We start from the raw sequence: 17,110 nt of genomic DNA, 5'->3' as shown, positions 1-17,110 counted from the left end.
AGAAGAGCGATAAGCACACCTCTTTTTCGTCTCCTTATAATAGTGAATGATAACGGAGAATGCATCATGTTTTTTGTTGATGCTTTTTGGATAACCTATTGATCCTCAATTTTCATCACAAAGCACACATTTCAGAGATAGAAACGGAAAAGTTGTTTTTGGGAAAATCCTGAAAAGATTTTGCTATCCAAATGGAATTTTGACAATTCGGGTGAGCTCATTAATGTTCATAGATCATGTTCTTTAACGAAGTGTGTGGAAGTGAATATTTTGTTTAGTGTAATTTTTTGAGACTGAAATACAATGGATGTCAGAATCATCGTTAAGTCAACGTTCAAATTCAGTTGTACACATGTGTGAAATTCAATAGCGGCTTAATAAAAACCAATGCTTTGCAAGGTGTTATCAACATACTTCTTGTTGTGAATTCCAATGGGTGCTCTCAACAAGAAATCAGGAATGTTGAAAGATTCCACAATGTCCAATGAAATGTGTTTCAATTTTTCATACAAAGTTGGAAGAGTCTTGTCCATGATCAGTTGTGCAGTTTCAATCTCAAAGTATTGATGAATCAAGTAGAAGGAGAGATTTTGTCTCAAAATGCTCACAGCATAAATGTCAGAAATGGTTTTGAAAATGTCACGAGTTTCGTTGTCAACGGCATGTTTCAACAAAGCTTGTTGCATTCTGAACAACAATTCCAATTCAACAAAACTTCTTGCGAGTTCAATAATTTTGACCAAACTCAAATTCCATGCTGTTTGGAAATCTTTCTTTTCTTTCAAATGCTTTCCAATTTGAGAATTGCATTCTTCCAATAATTTCTTCACACGAAATGCCAAAACCTTCTTTTGAACGTCAAATTTCAAAATATCACTTGCTGCATTTTTGGCCATCTTGTTCTCTGCTGTGAAGATTTCTTTCAAGGTTGCAGAAGAAGCTGACTTTTTCTTTGCCTTATCAAACAAATATTTTGCTAATTGTTGATACAAGACAATGGAATCTCCTTCAGCAGTTCCAAATACACACATGTCATTCATTAAAATTCCAATTCTATTATTATTCGAATATCCATGACCTCCACAAGCCACTCGTAATTCTCTCAAGGCAGGAGTGGCATATTCACAAATATAAGCTTTCACACCTGAAACAATGGCATGAAAATCTTCGGCAGCAGAGTGATCACGAATGCTTTTTGTGTAATCGTCTGAAAGTGTGGTAAAACCTGAAAAGAAGGCCATCGTATTTGCCAGCATGGGTAATATTAAATCATGATGAGTGGGATATTCCCAAATTAAATTTTCCAAATTATTCTTGTTTCCAAACTGTCGTCTTTGATGGGCATAGCGAATGGCAGTCGTTAATCCAGCTTTGAAAAATGTAAATGAAATTGGTTTCAAATGAATCAAAACATATTAAGAATTCACAGTCCAAAATGTTCATCCATCAAAAAACTCACCTTTCAAGGCAAATGTAGGACCAGCAATGTACAACAATCGACCCATCGAGAGTGCAGAAAGTGTGACGCCAAATCTTGCTCCCTCATCCTTAATGTCACTCACATATTTGCCATCTGGTGTGACTTCTCCATATCGATTCAATAAGGCATCCAATGGAACTCTCACTCTGTCAAATGCAATACATCCATTATCCACTGCATTCCATCCTTGTTTCACTCCAATATCTTTGATGTTGATTCCTTCTCTTAATTCGAGAGTGAAGGGATCACGAATGGGCACAACAAACACATGAACACCCTTATTTTCATTATTCACAATCAATTGAGCAAAAACACAAGCTTTTGTTCCATAAACTGCAGAATTTCCAATCCAATACTTGTAAGAGGATTTTGTGGGTGAGTGAATGATAAATTCCTTTGTGGAAGGATCAAAGGTGGCTGTCGTTTCAATTCCTTTCACATTCGATCCATGTGCAACTTCAGTCATCATAAAACAACCAATATCTTGAGCTCGATTCAAATCTGTCAACAAGTGACGATGTTTCTCTGTTCCCAATCTGTAAATACACGTTCCATACAGTTGTAAACTCACCACCAATTTTGCAGCAAATGAAACATCATAACTCAATGCAGCTTCAGCAGCTCCCAAAAAGGCATAAATGTTTTCATTCATTAATTCAGTGGTGACAAGTTGATGTTTCATAAATTCATGAAATTGCAAATCCAATTGTTGTCGATATTGATGAACTGTCCATTCATTGTCAATCACATAGAGATCTTGTGCGAGAACTTGCCAAATCTTTTCACGTGAAGAAGTGAAACCTTTGGAAAAGAGTGAAGCTTCCATGGATTGCAACAAACGAGAGGAAAGAGAAGAAGAGTCCTTTGCGTAGAAAGCTTTCAATTCTTGAAGAGATTTTGTGTTTGGAAGGAGAGGACGATCTTGTCTGTGGAAATTTTGTTTGGAAGGAATTCAGATCAGCAACAGTTTGAATTGAATATATTTGGAATTTACAAATTAAAAAAAACATGAATTACAACAATTAAAAAACCAACCTCTTGAGTTCGATATGGTAACGACGAAGACTTTCATTCGAAGGTAAATCCATTCCGCTTCGATTTGAAATGAATGAAGAAGAAGAACAAGAATTGGCATGTACCATCAATTCCTTTGAATTCAACATTTCACCACCGTTCAATCCTTGTTGTTGTTCATTTGTGGTGTGTGGCATGAGATGACCAGTCAAAACTTGAAGTCTTCTCTTTTGTTCAACCATCATCATGTGGTTGTCGTGGTGGTGGTGGTGGTGGTGAATGGCGTTTGTGTTTAGCATTTTGTTTTTTGTTTGTTTTTGTCTCTTTTCGGTTCTTTTAGAGAGATCTCAAGAGGAAAATTTTAATTTTCCGAAGTGCGAATAAGGCATCCATGTGCTGAATGAATGAATTGATGAAATACACACTTGTTAATGTGGTTAGTTTTATGGTTGTTGACAGCCCACGTGGGCATCCTCATCATGTGAGAAAGTTACCTGAGTGATCACTCTTGTGAAAGGCTGCTGCGGGTGGTCAGTTCGTCTACACCACCAATGGCTTGATTAATGGCCTTTGTGGCAGCCTGGAAAACAGTGGAAACCCAAAAGATGTAAACCATGTGAATGAAAATGGCCAATCCACACATGATCATTCCGTTTGTCTTTTTTGCCACACGAGTGGTACCATCATTTAAGGATGTTGTTCCTGCAGTTTTTACGAAAAAGCTCAATCCATAATTAATGCTTCCTGAGAGGGCCAAAGTGAAATAGAGTAAATAGAAGAGAACATTGGAGGTTGATCCGCCAGAAAGTCCCGAATAAATCAAACTACAAAATTGAATGGCACAGAGTGGAATTAATTGATATCCGGTAATGCATAACAAGCTGATGATTGACATGTTACAGCCCAATACAAGTCCAACAACAAAGAAAAATGCTGAAGATGCAATCCAATACACAAAGGATGAGAATAAACTTGTTCCTAATAAAGTTCCTTCGTTCTGAGTCATGTTTGGTGAATGTCGGTACAAATATTGCATAAAATCAAAGTATGATTATGATTATTAATATTATATCACATATAATTATGTTAAATATTTTTAACAGTAAATAAATAATTATGGTTAATTATGACATTGAAAATCAAAAAATAATAATAATAATTTTCGTTGATCATCAAGTATCGGAATTGCCGTTGTGGTGATGGAAATGTTGAATCATCATCATTTGTACTGGACGGACAGACTTACCACATGAACATTAAAGAATTTCATTTGAAAATCCAACAAGATGGCCAATGAAAAAACAGCCACTACCGGAATAAACAAATCGGGATCATCCATATGCGAAATCATGGGCTGTAAAGGCTTGAACACAGTTTGAATCATTCTCTGTAAAGCCTGTTTTTCATCCAATCCAATAAAGTATGGTTTTAAAAATCCAAATGAAAACCATGATGGCACAACTTTGCTCGTAGTTGATTGCAACATGGATTTGGCGAATTGAAATTGTAGAGAATTTGAAAAATCATCATCATCACCACCAAACGATGAATCAGCACTTGCTCCGATCCTATTGTTGTTGTTACCATTAATATCAGAACTGGTCGATGATCCTTTTTGTTGTTGATCTTCCATCAGGGAAACTTGTTCATCAAAATTGGATTCCATCCAATCTTGTTGTGGTGGTTGTTGTAAAGACATTTTTTTGATAATTTTGGAGTTGAAATTAATTGCAGTTTTAGTTTACAATCAATAAGGAGACCTAAGGTTGACTATTGCTAATTAACCCCAAGACAATGTTGACAAATATGCTTTAGAATTACATCAATCAGCTAAATGTTTTTTTTTTGGAAAATGAGTAATCTGTAATCCTGTTGTAAAAATCACTCAACACTTCAAGTACGATTCTTCGTCATCATTGATTCAAAGAACCAAGCTGACCATGAACAAACGTTGAGTATTGTGAACGTCATGTCGCAACAAAGAACACTCACCTTGAATTCACTGGAGGTTGGTCATTATTATTGGAACGACTCGACATAATTATTCGCTGCTCTTCAAAGAGTGAATTCTATTCAAAAAAGTATTCATGACACACAAAGGTGTAAATCAAGCTCAACGAATCCAAATCCAAACTAATTAAATGACCACCACGTGTGGAGTGACAAAAACACATGTGCAACCATTTGATCTTTTTTCTCAATTCCAATAATGGTAACAATTCGTGATTTTCAGGAGTCCATTCGAACGCTTTTGTGATCAATGAAAGAAAAGGTTCTAGTTGTTTTGTCAATTCCAAACATGTCGTGATCCTCTCATCCTCTCGATATGGAATTCTCGTGTCAGCTCCATGAGCAAGCAATATCTTGACAAGTCGTTCACAATTTTTCATAAGGGCCAAATGTAAGGGAGTGGAAAAGGTCCACACGTTTTCAACTTTCATGGAGAGAGGATAGTCGATGTCGAACCTGATATTCACATCGGCACCAGCCTACAACAAGGTTCGAATAATTATTTCACAATTCTTCAGTTGTTCGTTGACCCATTCCTTTTCTTCCAATTCTGGGAGATTTGATGAAAGAACGGAATATTGTCGGAAGGCTCCTACCATCTCGTCTTTAATTTCCTTCTTGTGGTAGGAATGGCTCCCAATTTCAACAATTCTTTCATGTGGTTCAAGTTTTCCTTGATCGCTGCTTGCATCAACTGTTCTTCAAGGCTTTCATTTGGGTTTAACTTGAAATCAAACACTTCATTCTGTGAAGGGGAAGAAGGTGCATTGGTTGGTTCTTTGTTAACATTGCCTTGCGTATGGGTTTGACAGTTCTTCTTGTCACGGCTAAAGAAATTGAAAATTTTTTTCATTTGATGATGGAACCTGTCAGGTTTCCAAGTACGTGGAAAAAGTCAATGATATACAAATTTAGTGTTGAGAATTCATGACGATAGACAGGAGTTGGGTTGTTCTTTCGTTTTGAAATATAAATGTACTTTGCAAAAACAGAGTCATATTCTGTTTCGTTTGCGATTCGATTCAGATATGTCCTCAAACTCAATGTTCCTTCTAGAGCTTAATTTACTAACCTCAGACTTTCTCTTTTGATCATTTCAGAATTCAAGATCTCTCTCGTTTGTAAATGTTCGCTGGAACTTGGTTGCAACTTTTAATGTGCTCCTTAAACTTTGCAAAATAATGACTGTCAAGTGTCAAAAAAATTCAGGGATGGGTTTATTCGATGATAAACGTTGTTCGATGGTTTTATGTACATTATTTACAAGCCGAACGTAAGATACGTAGTGACTTCCTAGCAGGCACCCCGGAAGTAAAGGTGTTTAAACTGCTCACGATAACAGCAGCAACCCCTGGGATACGAACGCTGGACCAGTTGGCTGCCACAGTTCCAGAAAAACCACTCGGCCATATGCGGGCAGCTTGTCAAGTGTCAAAAAAATGAAACGAAGGCTTTCTGGTCATCAGTTGAATAATATCCATCATTGGATTGAAACAAATCCCACAAACAAGCACTTGAAATTACCCAATAACACCATCACCGACCAAGTGAAAATTATTTTAATTAATTTTCATCAATCTCCTTTCTCTCCTTCATCATTGATGATAAAAAATCATCATCAACAACAACAACATTCTCTAATATCCATTGAAAATACTTCCCACATCAATCACCTCTATGAATTATTGAAAAGAAAATTTGAAAATCAATCCAAAGGATTCTCAAAATGGTTATTCGCACGGGAACAATGGCTACAATGTCACTTATCTTCCATGAAAATCGAATTCATTAACGATTTCGAGTGTGTGCACAAGTGGACAAGTGATCATGACGAGTTACTTTATGAGAATGATGATTGGTTGGTGTCCATATTGGTGCAAATGGTGGACATTAGAAAATTATTGTTCACTAATTCAGATGAGCAATTTCATTCTGTGGAATTTTGGAAACCTTTTCAAGAAGAAATTTGGCATTTATTAATGAAAAAGCAATTGTCAATCATGAAATACATTCCAAAAGAGGTTTTTTTAGAATTCAATGAATGGAAAGAAAAGTTGGCACATTTATTTCAAACATCTTATGGACTCAATTTTGTGTTTGATCTTGATGATATTGACAAAGCAATGAAAGCACTCGACGAAAAGAAGTGCCAGATATTTCAACTTTCAGAAGGACTGAGAGACAATGAACAAGTTATGAAATATGCCACTCAATGTGACCCTAAAAACATTCGATATGCATCGGAACGACTGAAAAAAGATCGAAAATTCTGTTTGGATGTTGTTTCATCAAATTTCGACTCGTTTTTTTATCTGAAATATTGGATGGACGACGAATCATTTGCTTTCGAATTATTGTGTCACTCGTCAGATATTACCATTGTTGATGGAAAAATTCAGCAAGAGCAAATCCAAACTTGTATTCCAGAAATATGTGAATGGATATCTTCATCCGCTTGGAAAATCAATTTATCAATGGATGACAAGATGAAGATTTTTCAACAATTATTTCTCAAAGATTCAACAATTCCTAATCATTTCAAATCGATCAAAAATCTAATGAAATCAGCACTTCAAAAGCTTCTTGAATTACCAGAGGAGTATTATCAAGCACTTCGCAATCATCAACACACTCTCCGTGTACAAGGAAAGTTTGCACGTTCATTATTCGAACAAAATCAAAATCTCCAAAATGATCGACTTGTCGAACAAGTATTGACACGAATTTACAAAAATTATGATCAAATTTGGATGAAAGATGAAAAGTTTATTTTGAAACGCCAAGATTTGCATCTCTTGTTGAAATATGGCCCAATGACTTTGAGAAGGGACAGAAATTTCGTATTGCAGGTTGTAAATTCACATTTTCTTCATGAAATCAGATTGGAGAACATTTTACCAGAACTACAAAACGATCGAGAAATAGTATTGGCTGTCATGACGAAAAATGGTCGAATGTTTTCAAATGTGTTTGCGTTACCAAAAGAATTTCTAAATGACAAGGAAATTATTTTGACTGCTCTTAAAAGCAATCATCCTTGTTCGTTTAGTGACATTCCACAAAACTTTCATCAAGACAAAGATTTGATTTTGGAAATTTTAAATCTCCCCATTGGGATCAATGTTGCACATGATATCGATCATGTTTTTCCAATATTTGTTGAAAGAAAGGATCAAGAAGTGATTTTTGCTGCCCTTAAAAAGGATCCAAAATATTGGGATTTTCTCTCGGATGACTTATTGAGAAACGATCGAGATTTTTTGTTGGCTGCCATAAGAAACAATGTAGAACCAAGGGATGTTTTATATTTTGCCTCAAAAGAATTGAAACAAGATGCAACTTTTATGATGGAAGTTGTAAAAGCTCACCAAGACGGATTGAATTCCATTCTGTATTCGAAAGGATATACATTTCTTGACGATAAGAGTATTTTTTTGAATTCTGAAATTGGAATTGAAGGTGTGAAAGTGTGGGGAATCATTTCGGGTGACATTTTCAATGTCTGTTTGAATCGGCGTCCAACCGATGTATCTTTTGATGGAGCTATCAAGTTTTTTCAAGTTTTGAAACAGGTTGAGATTTGACTATGAATATTTTGGATGTCACATTCCTGAAACTCGGTGGATGAAAGAAAAAATCAAACACTTGAAAGGTGAAGAACTACGTAACAAATGGTGGGACCCAGCAGAAATTTATAATTTTTGGAAACAATATTTGGGTTCCAATGTAGCGAATATTGATTTGGTTTGAAAGTAATACAAAATAATAACACTTCACTTGTCAATGGAATATTTAATGAAAGCATTCAACGTCGATGGTCCATTTCATTTCAGGTGAAGCATGTTGGTCAGGGGCCATGTGCAAGAGATCCTTATCAAGTGGGACAATGACCTGCTAAAACCGTATTCTCTCAAAGCTTCAATGAATGTCGAAAGGCTTGTCCATTCTTTCCTTAGTAAGGAATTGCGTCGCCGACGGAACGATGTGGCAATTTGTTACACACACATAACTCTGCAGAATCTGTTCGTTCAGATGACTGAACATTCTGTTGCAACAGTTTATAGTTTTGATTTTTTATAATTATATCGACAAAATGGATTCCATTCCGAACCCGCCAATAATTACAAAATGTCTACAATTATTTTTTCAAAAATAAAAAAAATGAACGAGGACGATTTGGCCTATGGCTCTGGTCAGGGAGATGAATCGAACATGAATAATATCAATGAGGAGATGGGGAATAATACCTCATCGGTTAGTGGAGGAGGCGCAAAAAAAGAAAGCGTGAGTCCCTATGTATATATGGAGAGAATTATTGACAAGTTGAAATTATTAAATTATGAGAGGAGGAAGGATTTGTTTCCGAATTTTTGTGTGGGAGGTTTGCCACGATTTTACTTTGCTCATCAGGATAAGGATCATCCTCATGAACAATTTTATACATTTATGGCCATCTCGTCGTGGCTCATTACCGATGTATTAAAACAAGACGACTATGAACGACCGGATTTTCAAGTCGATGATCCAAACACAACCACCCAAAATTTAGCATTCCAACTCAAGAAAATGGGCATTCCCCTCGATTTTCCTCCGACCAAACTAAGACAAGCTTTTGGAGAGCCTGCTTGTTATGTATTGGATCAATTATTAACAAAGGCTCTTAAGGATCTCAAGGCAAAGTTAAAAACTCCTGAAGTTCCCGAAGAAATTAAATTCCATGAAGACGAAGACATTCCTGAGGAAAATGATGACATTGAGGACAATGAAGAAATCCGTGAGCAGGAGAGTGAGAGTGAAGATGAAATGTACTATACCGTAGGAGGCACGAAAAAAGATTCAAAAGATACTGAAAAGCTTGAAATGATAGAAGGTTATCACAATGCACAAGAGTGGCGTCTTGAAACGGAGCGATTATCCTCTCAGCTCGTTGTGAGACTTAATGTGGATCACAAGGATTGGAGAACGCACGTCGAATCTATGCAAGAACAGAGCGAGTCCATCAAGGAGCTGACTCCCAATTCTACGGCTCAGCTCGAGAAAATTGCAGAGGAAATTGAAAAAATTAATTCCCGCATTCAAAAGAGAGAGAAAATGTTAAGTGACGACTCATCGATCGGCAATTTGCTTTCAAGTTACTCGAAAAATCAACAAGAACTCGACGAGGTTACCAAAAAATACAAGGAATTGGAAGAAACCATCTCGCAGTTGAGTGCCGATCTCGGAAAAATCAATCAAGAGTTCAATGATGTCAAGAACAATGCAGAAGAGCTCACAAAGAAAATGGCAGATACCACTCCACTGCGAGAGATTAAGGAAGCTCTTGTCAAGATTCGAAATGATATTAAACAGCTAGATATGAGAAACGGAGTGCTCCAGAATCAAGTGTTACAGGCAAAGATGAAGACCTCTCGAGTGTTGAGTGCTAAAGGAAAGAAAATATCTGGACTCTCCTCTCAGCAACTTTCCTCAGGTTTTGAATTTGATCCGTTCCATTATTAAATATTAGATTTGAAATAACAAGTAGCAAGAAATACACTCGTGCCTTACACTAATAAAATTACAATCTATTGAATTTCGTTTGTACAAACTGTAACAAATAAATTACAAATACTTATAATAAATAGCAATTGTGAATTTCAAATACAATTATTAATAAATAAGAGTAATAGAGATGTGAAAATTACAAGTCAAGATCTAGTTGGTGCTAAAGTAAGGATGTTTGAGACACTCTGTGGCAGATGGTCTCTTGTTTGGATCATATTCCAACATTCTGTACAGTAAATCAACTCCTGCAGGATCTAGCTTGTTGTGTAAAATATCTTTGCTAAATTGTTCTTTCGAAATCCGACCATGGCATGGAATTGAGGTTTTTCTGGCAATCTTGTTAATGAGAATGTCATAATTCGGTAATTGTTTCACATCTGGCCAATCAGTTGCAGACGGTAGACCCATCTTTGAAATGATATTCGCTAATTGTGACATTTCATCTTTACCTGTAAATAAAGGTTTACCAGTGACCATTTCTGCAAATATACAACCTAAACTCCAAATATCGACTCCGTAGCCGTACGACTGGCTTCCAAGTAAAATATCAATGGAGCGATACCACAATGTGACTACTTCGTGTGACAATTTCCTCACTGGAATTCCAAAGGATCGAGCCAATCCAAAGTCCCCAAGTTTGAGCTCAATTTTATCCGTAGATGGGACATTTTGAGGAGGATTATTCGTCATTCGGTGACCATTATGGCTACTGCTGCTGCCGCCTATAAACTGTTTTTGCTGCATGTGAGTTGCACTGCTGCCAGCGGGAGAAGACGACGTACCAGTCGCCGATGTGGACCCAGCATTGACCAGAATATTCTGTGGCTTTAAATCTCGATGAAGCACACTTTGCATGTGACAATATTCAATGCCCTTGAGCATTTGTCTCATAAAGTTTTTCACTTGTTTGGGAGGAAGGCCCTTTCCATCCCCAGCAACATTATTAATGTATGCCTTCAAATCTCCATAATTGCAATATTCAAATACAAGTGTCAATTGATCCATTGAGTGTACCAAATCGACCAATCTCACAACATTGGGATGTTTTAATTCCTTGAGGATGGCAATTTCTCGAATGGCCGTACAAGGAACACCTTCATTGAGTTGATCCAATTTGATGCATTTCAAGGCTACCAGTTGTTTGTTAGGTCCGATGGATTTATAAACCTCACCATAGGTACCTTCTCCGAGAGGTTCAATTTTTGGATAATTATATGTTTGATGGGATCCCGATGATGATGATGCAAGTAGCGAATTATCATCAAGAGGAGGAATATCCATTGTAGGGTCCATGTTTGATCGGTTTGATAATTGCAAAAGGTTTTTAATTGAACGGAGCGAAGATGAAGAGTGGTTGATAGACTTGTTGGATGTAATTGAGATGAGCAGCAGCCTGTTGGTGTCTGTGGTTTCTGAAGCACGTTCGTCCTTCTAATCATACAACAACAACAACTCTGAGAGCTTTTGAAACAAAACACTGAAGAATACTTCTTGAATCAATGGTTGGTCAATGAAAAAAAGAGAACTTCTAGTCGTTGTTGTTATTTGATGAATTTCTTCTTCTTGTTGTTGTGGATCCAATCCTCTTTTTCAATGTGGTTGTTCGGATATTATGGTGGTTGTTGTTGTTGTTCTTTCGGGTCCAACAAAAGCAGCCTTCTCGCGCAATTTTTTTTTCTTTCTTTCGAGACTGAAGAAACTTAATTTTCGATCATCTTCCTGAATTTGGACTATGGATGTTAGTTTGAAAGAGTCATAATGGCTCGTTTGGACAATGTGAAGAATTTGCGTGAGAGCTTGCTTCCATCAGATGCTTATTCACTCGGAAGAGACAATTGTCAGGATTGGGATTTAAAAATTTAAATGAAACACGAACAAATGTAATTTCTTGGCGTTTTTGACTTTATTAAGAAATATGGGTGATTGGTGTGATTCGTTTTGTGGGTTATTTACAGTTTTTGTGGATTTAAGAGTATTAATAAATGGGTGTTAGAGAATGATGCATCATCATGGGTAGTGGAGGTACGTAAAAGATCATTTCTCTTACTCGTTTCAATGTTTAGAAATTGGGTGTGACAAAATGTGAGAGTTTGAATTCTACACTCAGTGAGTGTGACACTGCCTATCAACAAGTTGAACCTATGTGAATTGAAACTATTTGAAAATTTGAATTCTATGATTAAGATAGTCTGCGACAAGCAATTCACCAGTTCTCTCATTGAGGCAAATTCCGTGAGGTTTGAAAAATTGGCCATTCATAGTTCCACGAGAGCCAAACACGCATTTCACTTGACCGGTTTTTTCATGCAAAACTACGATTCGATTGTTGTCTTGATCACACAACATGATATGCTCACGAGTCTTGTCAATCGCCACTCCACGTGGATGATTAAATGTCGAGGTATATCCTTTGGTTATTCCAAAAGATTTGGTTGAGATCCAAGTGTAATTTTCGTTTTGTTGTTGGGTGGTGCTTCTACTACCATTCTTGCCACTGCATGCATCTGATGATTCAACAATTTGTCTCAGTACTTGAATTCTATGAGTGTCGACTTCACACACAACCAATTCTGCGTGTTCATTTATCTGAATATCCCAAGGTCCTTTGAATTGGATGGGTGATCTCTGTTGCTTGTCAGTGGTAGTGTGAGTTTTGTTGGCACTGTTGAAGTCACCAATGCTGCTTATCACCTTTCCATCATGTGCTTGCAGCACTTGAATTCTATTGTTGTTACAATCGCAAACGTATATTAGATTTTGAGAGGATTGACTATTGGAAGATGATACCACTGGTTGACTCTTACCATACCAAACAGCCATTCCACTTGGTTGATTAAATTGATCACTTGCTTTTCCCTTAACATTGGGTGTTCCTGATCTCCAAATATACTTGTAAGGTTCGGCAATTGTTGCTGTGGTTGCCATCGAAGTGTTTGTCTTAACACTGGTGCTGTGTGTGGATGAACACAATTTTGAGTCTGCAATTAATTGTTGCAAGTCATACTTGTACACACAATGATCATTGCATGTCACTAGAAGAGCATCGTTCCGTCTGGAGTCATAATTGGCTTCAATACACAAGTGCTTGGCCGCAATGTTGATGCTTGCTCTTGGGCGCAGAGTTGCCAAGTCCAACACCTGAATTCTTCTATTACCCATATCAGACACAAGAATGACGTGACAATTATAGGAAATTTTAATGTCACAAGGACAGTAGAATTGGTAATCGAAATTTGTTGGGTGATTCACTCCATTCATTGACATGGTCGATGTTGACAACTTTCCAAGCGTTGCCACATGTTCAAAATTCATGGAGAATGTTCTACGAGTGGTGGATCTCATTTTCATTTTCAGCAAGTCAAATAGCTCTGTACATCCAGCATGAGCAGAGAATGTTGTAGTATCAAGTACCAAGACAACATTCAAGTTGTCATCATGATTGTCACAACTTTTCATCGTTTCATTGGCATAATTTGACAACGACGACAACAATTTTGGAGAGGAAGGACAAGTGTGGGCACTGTTGGTATCATTCAAAACGCTCTCATAATGATAAATAGTACTTGTGGTTTCCCATCGAGGATACTTGGCTAATTGTGTCACATAACTCGAAATGCTTGTTTTGTTTGTCAACACAGACAATTGCCCCTTCTCCGAGGATGTTGACGAGTCAACTCCATCATTGCTTGCGCTTCCGTTGCTACTCGTTCCGTTGGATGATCTTCTCTTTCTATGAATGCAACAACAAGAGCAGAAGCGAATGGGCGAAGCTATTTTTGGTGTTACTGAGGTGATAGGTGTTTGTTTGTTGATCGGTGCAAGTGCAGCAGTGCTTCGTGATGGATCAGGCTTGTCATGATGATCACGGTGATATCCTTGCTGTCCTCCAACATGCACTTCTTGTGGGGAGCGTCTTGTAAGATGAATGGATGAACAGAGGTCAGTGGAAGTTGTCGGGCCACTCTGATCACTCGAATCTTCTTCTACAACAGTCATATTCCAAAGCAGTAGTAGTGACTGTTGTACTTAAATACTTAACGTTTCTAATTCAATATACAAATTAATGAGAAAGGCCAACAAGAAAGCACCTGCACTGATCAAAAACAAGCTTTTAACACCCGAGGATGGAGAGGAATTATTATTATTCACTGTGATGATTGTTGCTGGTTGGCTATTATGACTACTCAATCTTGCTCCCTGCATGCAATAATGAGATTTACGGAAAGGTGTATGATTGTGGATGAGGATGATGATCTTTGGAATGATCAATGTCCGAGTGAGATGATAATTGGATCGGGAATGAAAAAAGAAAATCACGCGGCGTGAGAGTGATCAGAATCGTGTTGTTATTGTTCTTCTTCTTTATAATTATTATTGTATTGATTTCTTTTTTTCTTCTCTTATGAGTCTTTGATCAAATTCAGAGAAGAAAGATTTGATAGGCTTGTTGTTGTGGTTTGCTGTTGTTTTTCAAAAAGAGACTTTTTTGAGAAGGACAAGTCCGTTGAATCGTGAACTTGAGATATTTTTTTGTTCTTTGAAAAAGTTGTTAAGGCGTTCGTTTTTGGAAAAGACAGATCCGACAATGAAAAGTGAAAGGCCCACAAAAAGTTTCAAATACAAATGATAAATTGTAGTCACATCTTGTGGAAGGTTCATTGATTCGTTGTTTTAATGTCCACGACCCAAGACAAGGAAAAAAGTTGTCATCCTTTGTTCCAATTCTTCAATTCCATTCCCAATTTTCAAAACCTTTATTCCGTCGGAGTGGAACTGCTCTCAAAGCTTTTCTAAATGGCCGCTCAAATTGTTGTCCAAAACAACCCATACCCATGAATACCTCAATCTTGATCGAAATGAAAACCAGGGTTTAAGGTAAGCGTTTGTTTGAAATTTTTTGAATTCATGACAATTCGATATATGGCCCCAATATTGTAGAGTTTGGACATGAACTTTCTCCAAAAGAACTTCTCGGAAAACTATCCTAAAAATCCATCCTATTGTCCTCCCAACTCTGGTTTCCAATATTTAAATTCTGGCATGTCTGTTGGAAGAAAACGTGATGTGAAAAGGTATTTGCAAGCGGCCTTTGCAATGGTTGAAGATCCATAAATCATATTCACAACGACGATCAAGCAGCAGTTCAGATCATGTACATTTCGAAATCACATTATCCCGTTTTGGGAGATTGCAGAACAGCAATGGAACTTCCTACGTATTTAGCATGTGATCCTATTCAAGTGGTGAATGAGACGTATTGTCATGCCATTAATAAGGAAATTCCAGAGAGAATTCCAGTTGCCATGCATAGTAACGGACCAAAATGTGACAATTTTTGCCCATGCGTGAGATGGAAATCCAAAGCTTCAAAATTGAAGCAATTCGTTGATGCGGAAATTGAGAATCAAAAGGAATAGAATTTAAGGATTTGAAAACCAATTTGAAAGTGTTGTTTTATAACCCAAGTTTGAATAAGCTGACGGATATTGTTGTGAATGGATTTTGTAGTGCGAAACAATTGTTTGATGTTCCAAATGCGGGATGTATGGTCAAGTGAGAATATTCTAAAGATTGCAGTTTCATCAATGTTCCTTGTTCGAATTCCCAACGCTTGAATACGTTCAAGGATTATCCTCGCTGAGACCTCTTTTCAAAATATTTTTTTTCGGAATATAAATAGAAAAAATGTCATTCCACTGACAGCTCACACAGTTTCACAAATTTGAAAAAAAAAACCTTCTTTTTCCCTTCGAACAGCATCATGTACACTGGTCCAATCACCTCCTCCATCACCGTCACTACCACTAAACCAAAACTAAACCGTGCCAATCGTAACAATCCCAACAATCGTCACTATTACGACAATGACAGACAATATTATTCTCAAAAAGCAGATTTAAATGCCAATTCTCAAATAATGAATCCAAATCATCCGTTACATTATCGAGGACTCTCTCATGGTGAACAACTCTATCAAGATAAAAAACAAGAATTGAGAGAGCACGCGAATAGGAATAATCCGAATCATGCGAGTTATAATGAGGATAGAAAACCGGATGATAAGAGTATGAAGAAGAAGAAGAAAAGAGAGAAGAATGGTGGGGATGGTGGTGAGAGGAGTGATGGGTGTCAAAAGTCAACATGCTCAGAGATGTAATGAAAGGAATCCGAATAATATGGCTTTCAAAGGATATTCAGTCAGTTGCGCCGAGAAGAAGTTTTGATCAGAGTGATGGTATGATCCATTAAATTGTAAATAAAATCGAATTGTACATAAAATCATATTCATCACAAAAATGTTTCATCACAAAATAAATCGAATTGTACATTCAAGGTTTAATCTATTTTTGGATCATCTTTGAGAATTCCCAAACCGAATAAATCTCTCTCCGATCGATGAATGAGCATGATCACTTGCAAGAAACAATCAAAAAACAAACAACAACAACACAGCTTACATCACCATGACCAACATTGCTAATAAAAACAATCCCAATAATCGAGCGCATTACAACAACGATCAAGAATATCAAATGAAAAAGAAAGCCATCAAGAAGCGTACAAACTCAAAGAATCCCAATCATTCAAGTTCGATCGAACATTTGAAAAATTCATTTCTCGAAGGAAATTCTATAGAGTCCTTCCAACAGGTCATTGAACAAGCAATGACAATGAAAATGGCTCTCAATTATCATTCAAATCTTCATAACCCAACCAATGCTTTGTATTATTATTCTTCTGGAATGACCAATAAGGAAGGTTCCAATAACTCCTCCAATAATTTGTATTTGTTGAAAAAGGAAGAACGTCGAAGAAGATGTAATGAACGAAATCCCAATAATCAATCTTTCCAGAAACAAACGACGACAACAACAACAACTTCTATAAAAAGCAACCACTAAACCATCGAAAGAAAGACATTGAAAAATTCACACTTGTCGCCAGGAATCGATGTCAACAACCACAAGTGTTGCAAAGAACATAAAAGTCATGAGTTTATTCAAAGACAAACAATTTCTGAAAGGTGTCAAACAGGTCCTCTCCAGTCCATTCGATAACAAA

At 37.0% G+C, this 17,110-nt stretch overlaps 9 protein-coding genes across 9 annotated transcripts; 4 read left to right on the top strand and 5 right to left on the bottom strand.

The window, feature by feature from the left end:
- Positions 1-374: 374 nt before the first annotated feature.
- On the bottom strand, positions 375-2,793 carry FDP41_004319 (uncharacterized protein; the record flags this gene model as incomplete). Its single annotated transcript, XM_044707720.1, has 3 exons — positions 375-1,369; positions 1,460-2,406; positions 2,516-2,793. The coding sequence occupies 3 exons, from the start codon at positions 2,791-2,793 to the stop codon at positions 375-377; spliced, it is 2,220 nt and encodes a 739-aa protein (XP_044561133.1).
- A 203-nt stretch (positions 2,794-2,996) lies between these two features.
- Positions 2,997-4,193, bottom strand: FDP41_004318 (uncharacterized protein; the record flags this gene model as incomplete). Its single annotated transcript, XM_044707719.1, has 2 exons — positions 2,997-3,491; positions 3,741-4,193. The coding sequence occupies 2 exons, from the start codon at positions 4,191-4,193 to the stop codon at positions 2,997-2,999; spliced, it is 948 nt and encodes a 315-aa protein (XP_044561132.1).
- A 370-nt stretch (positions 4,194-4,563) lies between these two features.
- On the bottom strand, positions 4,564-5,357 carry FDP41_004317 (uncharacterized protein; the record flags this gene model as incomplete). The annotated part of the gene is made up of 2 exons (XM_044707718.1): positions 4,564-4,960; positions 5,101-5,357. 2 exons carry the CDS (start codon positions 5,355-5,357, stop codon positions 4,564-4,566), a joined length of 654 nt encoding a protein of 217 aa, XP_044561131.1.
- A 586-nt stretch (positions 5,358-5,943) lies between these two features.
- Positions 5,944-8,088, top strand: FDP41_004316 (uncharacterized protein; the record flags this gene model as incomplete). Its single annotated transcript, XM_044707717.1, has 1 exon — positions 5,944-8,088. One exon carries the CDS (start codon positions 5,944-5,946, stop codon positions 8,086-8,088), a length of 2,145 nt encoding a protein of 714 aa, XP_044561130.1.
- A 577-nt stretch (positions 8,089-8,665) lies between these two features.
- Positions 8,666-10,003, top strand: FDP41_004315 (uncharacterized protein; the record flags this gene model as incomplete). The annotated part of the gene is made up of 1 exon (XM_044707716.1): positions 8,666-10,003. The coding sequence occupies one exon, from the start codon at positions 8,666-8,668 to the stop codon at positions 10,001-10,003; it is 1,338 nt and encodes a 445-aa protein (XP_044561129.1).
- A 195-nt stretch (positions 10,004-10,198) lies between these two features.
- On the bottom strand, positions 10,199-11,329 carry FDP41_004314 (uncharacterized protein; the record flags this gene model as incomplete). The annotated part of the gene is made up of 1 exon (XM_044707715.1): positions 10,199-11,329. One exon carries the CDS (start codon positions 11,327-11,329, stop codon positions 10,199-10,201), a length of 1,131 nt encoding a protein of 376 aa, XP_044561128.1.
- An 873-nt stretch (positions 11,330-12,202) lies between these two features.
- Positions 12,203-14,044, bottom strand: FDP41_004313 (uncharacterized protein; the record flags this gene model as incomplete). Its single annotated transcript, XM_044707714.1, has 1 exon — positions 12,203-14,044. One exon carries the CDS (start codon positions 14,042-14,044, stop codon positions 12,203-12,205), a length of 1,842 nt encoding a protein of 613 aa, XP_044561127.1.
- A 1,765-nt stretch (positions 14,045-15,809) lies between these two features.
- On the top strand, positions 15,810-16,205 carry FDP41_004312 (uncharacterized protein; the record flags this gene model as incomplete). Its single annotated transcript, XM_044707713.1, has 1 exon — positions 15,810-16,205. One exon carries the CDS (start codon positions 15,810-15,812, stop codon positions 16,203-16,205), a length of 396 nt encoding a protein of 131 aa, XP_044561126.1.
- Positions 16,206-16,512: 307 nt separating this feature from the next.
- Positions 16,513-16,950, top strand: FDP41_004311 (uncharacterized protein; the record flags this gene model as incomplete). Its single annotated transcript, XM_044707712.1, has 1 exon — positions 16,513-16,950. One exon carries the CDS (start codon positions 16,513-16,515, stop codon positions 16,948-16,950), a length of 438 nt encoding a protein of 145 aa, XP_044561125.1.
- Positions 16,951-17,110: the final 160 nt, after the last annotated feature.

The sequence above is a fragment of the Naegleria fowleri genome, assembly GCF_008403515.1.
Source record: "Naegleria fowleri strain ATCC 30894 chromosome Unknown tig37, whole genome shotgun sequence".
NCBI classification, from domain to species: domain Eukaryota; phylum Heterolobosea; class Eutetramitea; order Acrasida; family Naegleriidae; genus Naegleria; species Naegleria fowleri.
This window is presented reverse-complemented; position numbering and strand designations above follow the sequence as displayed.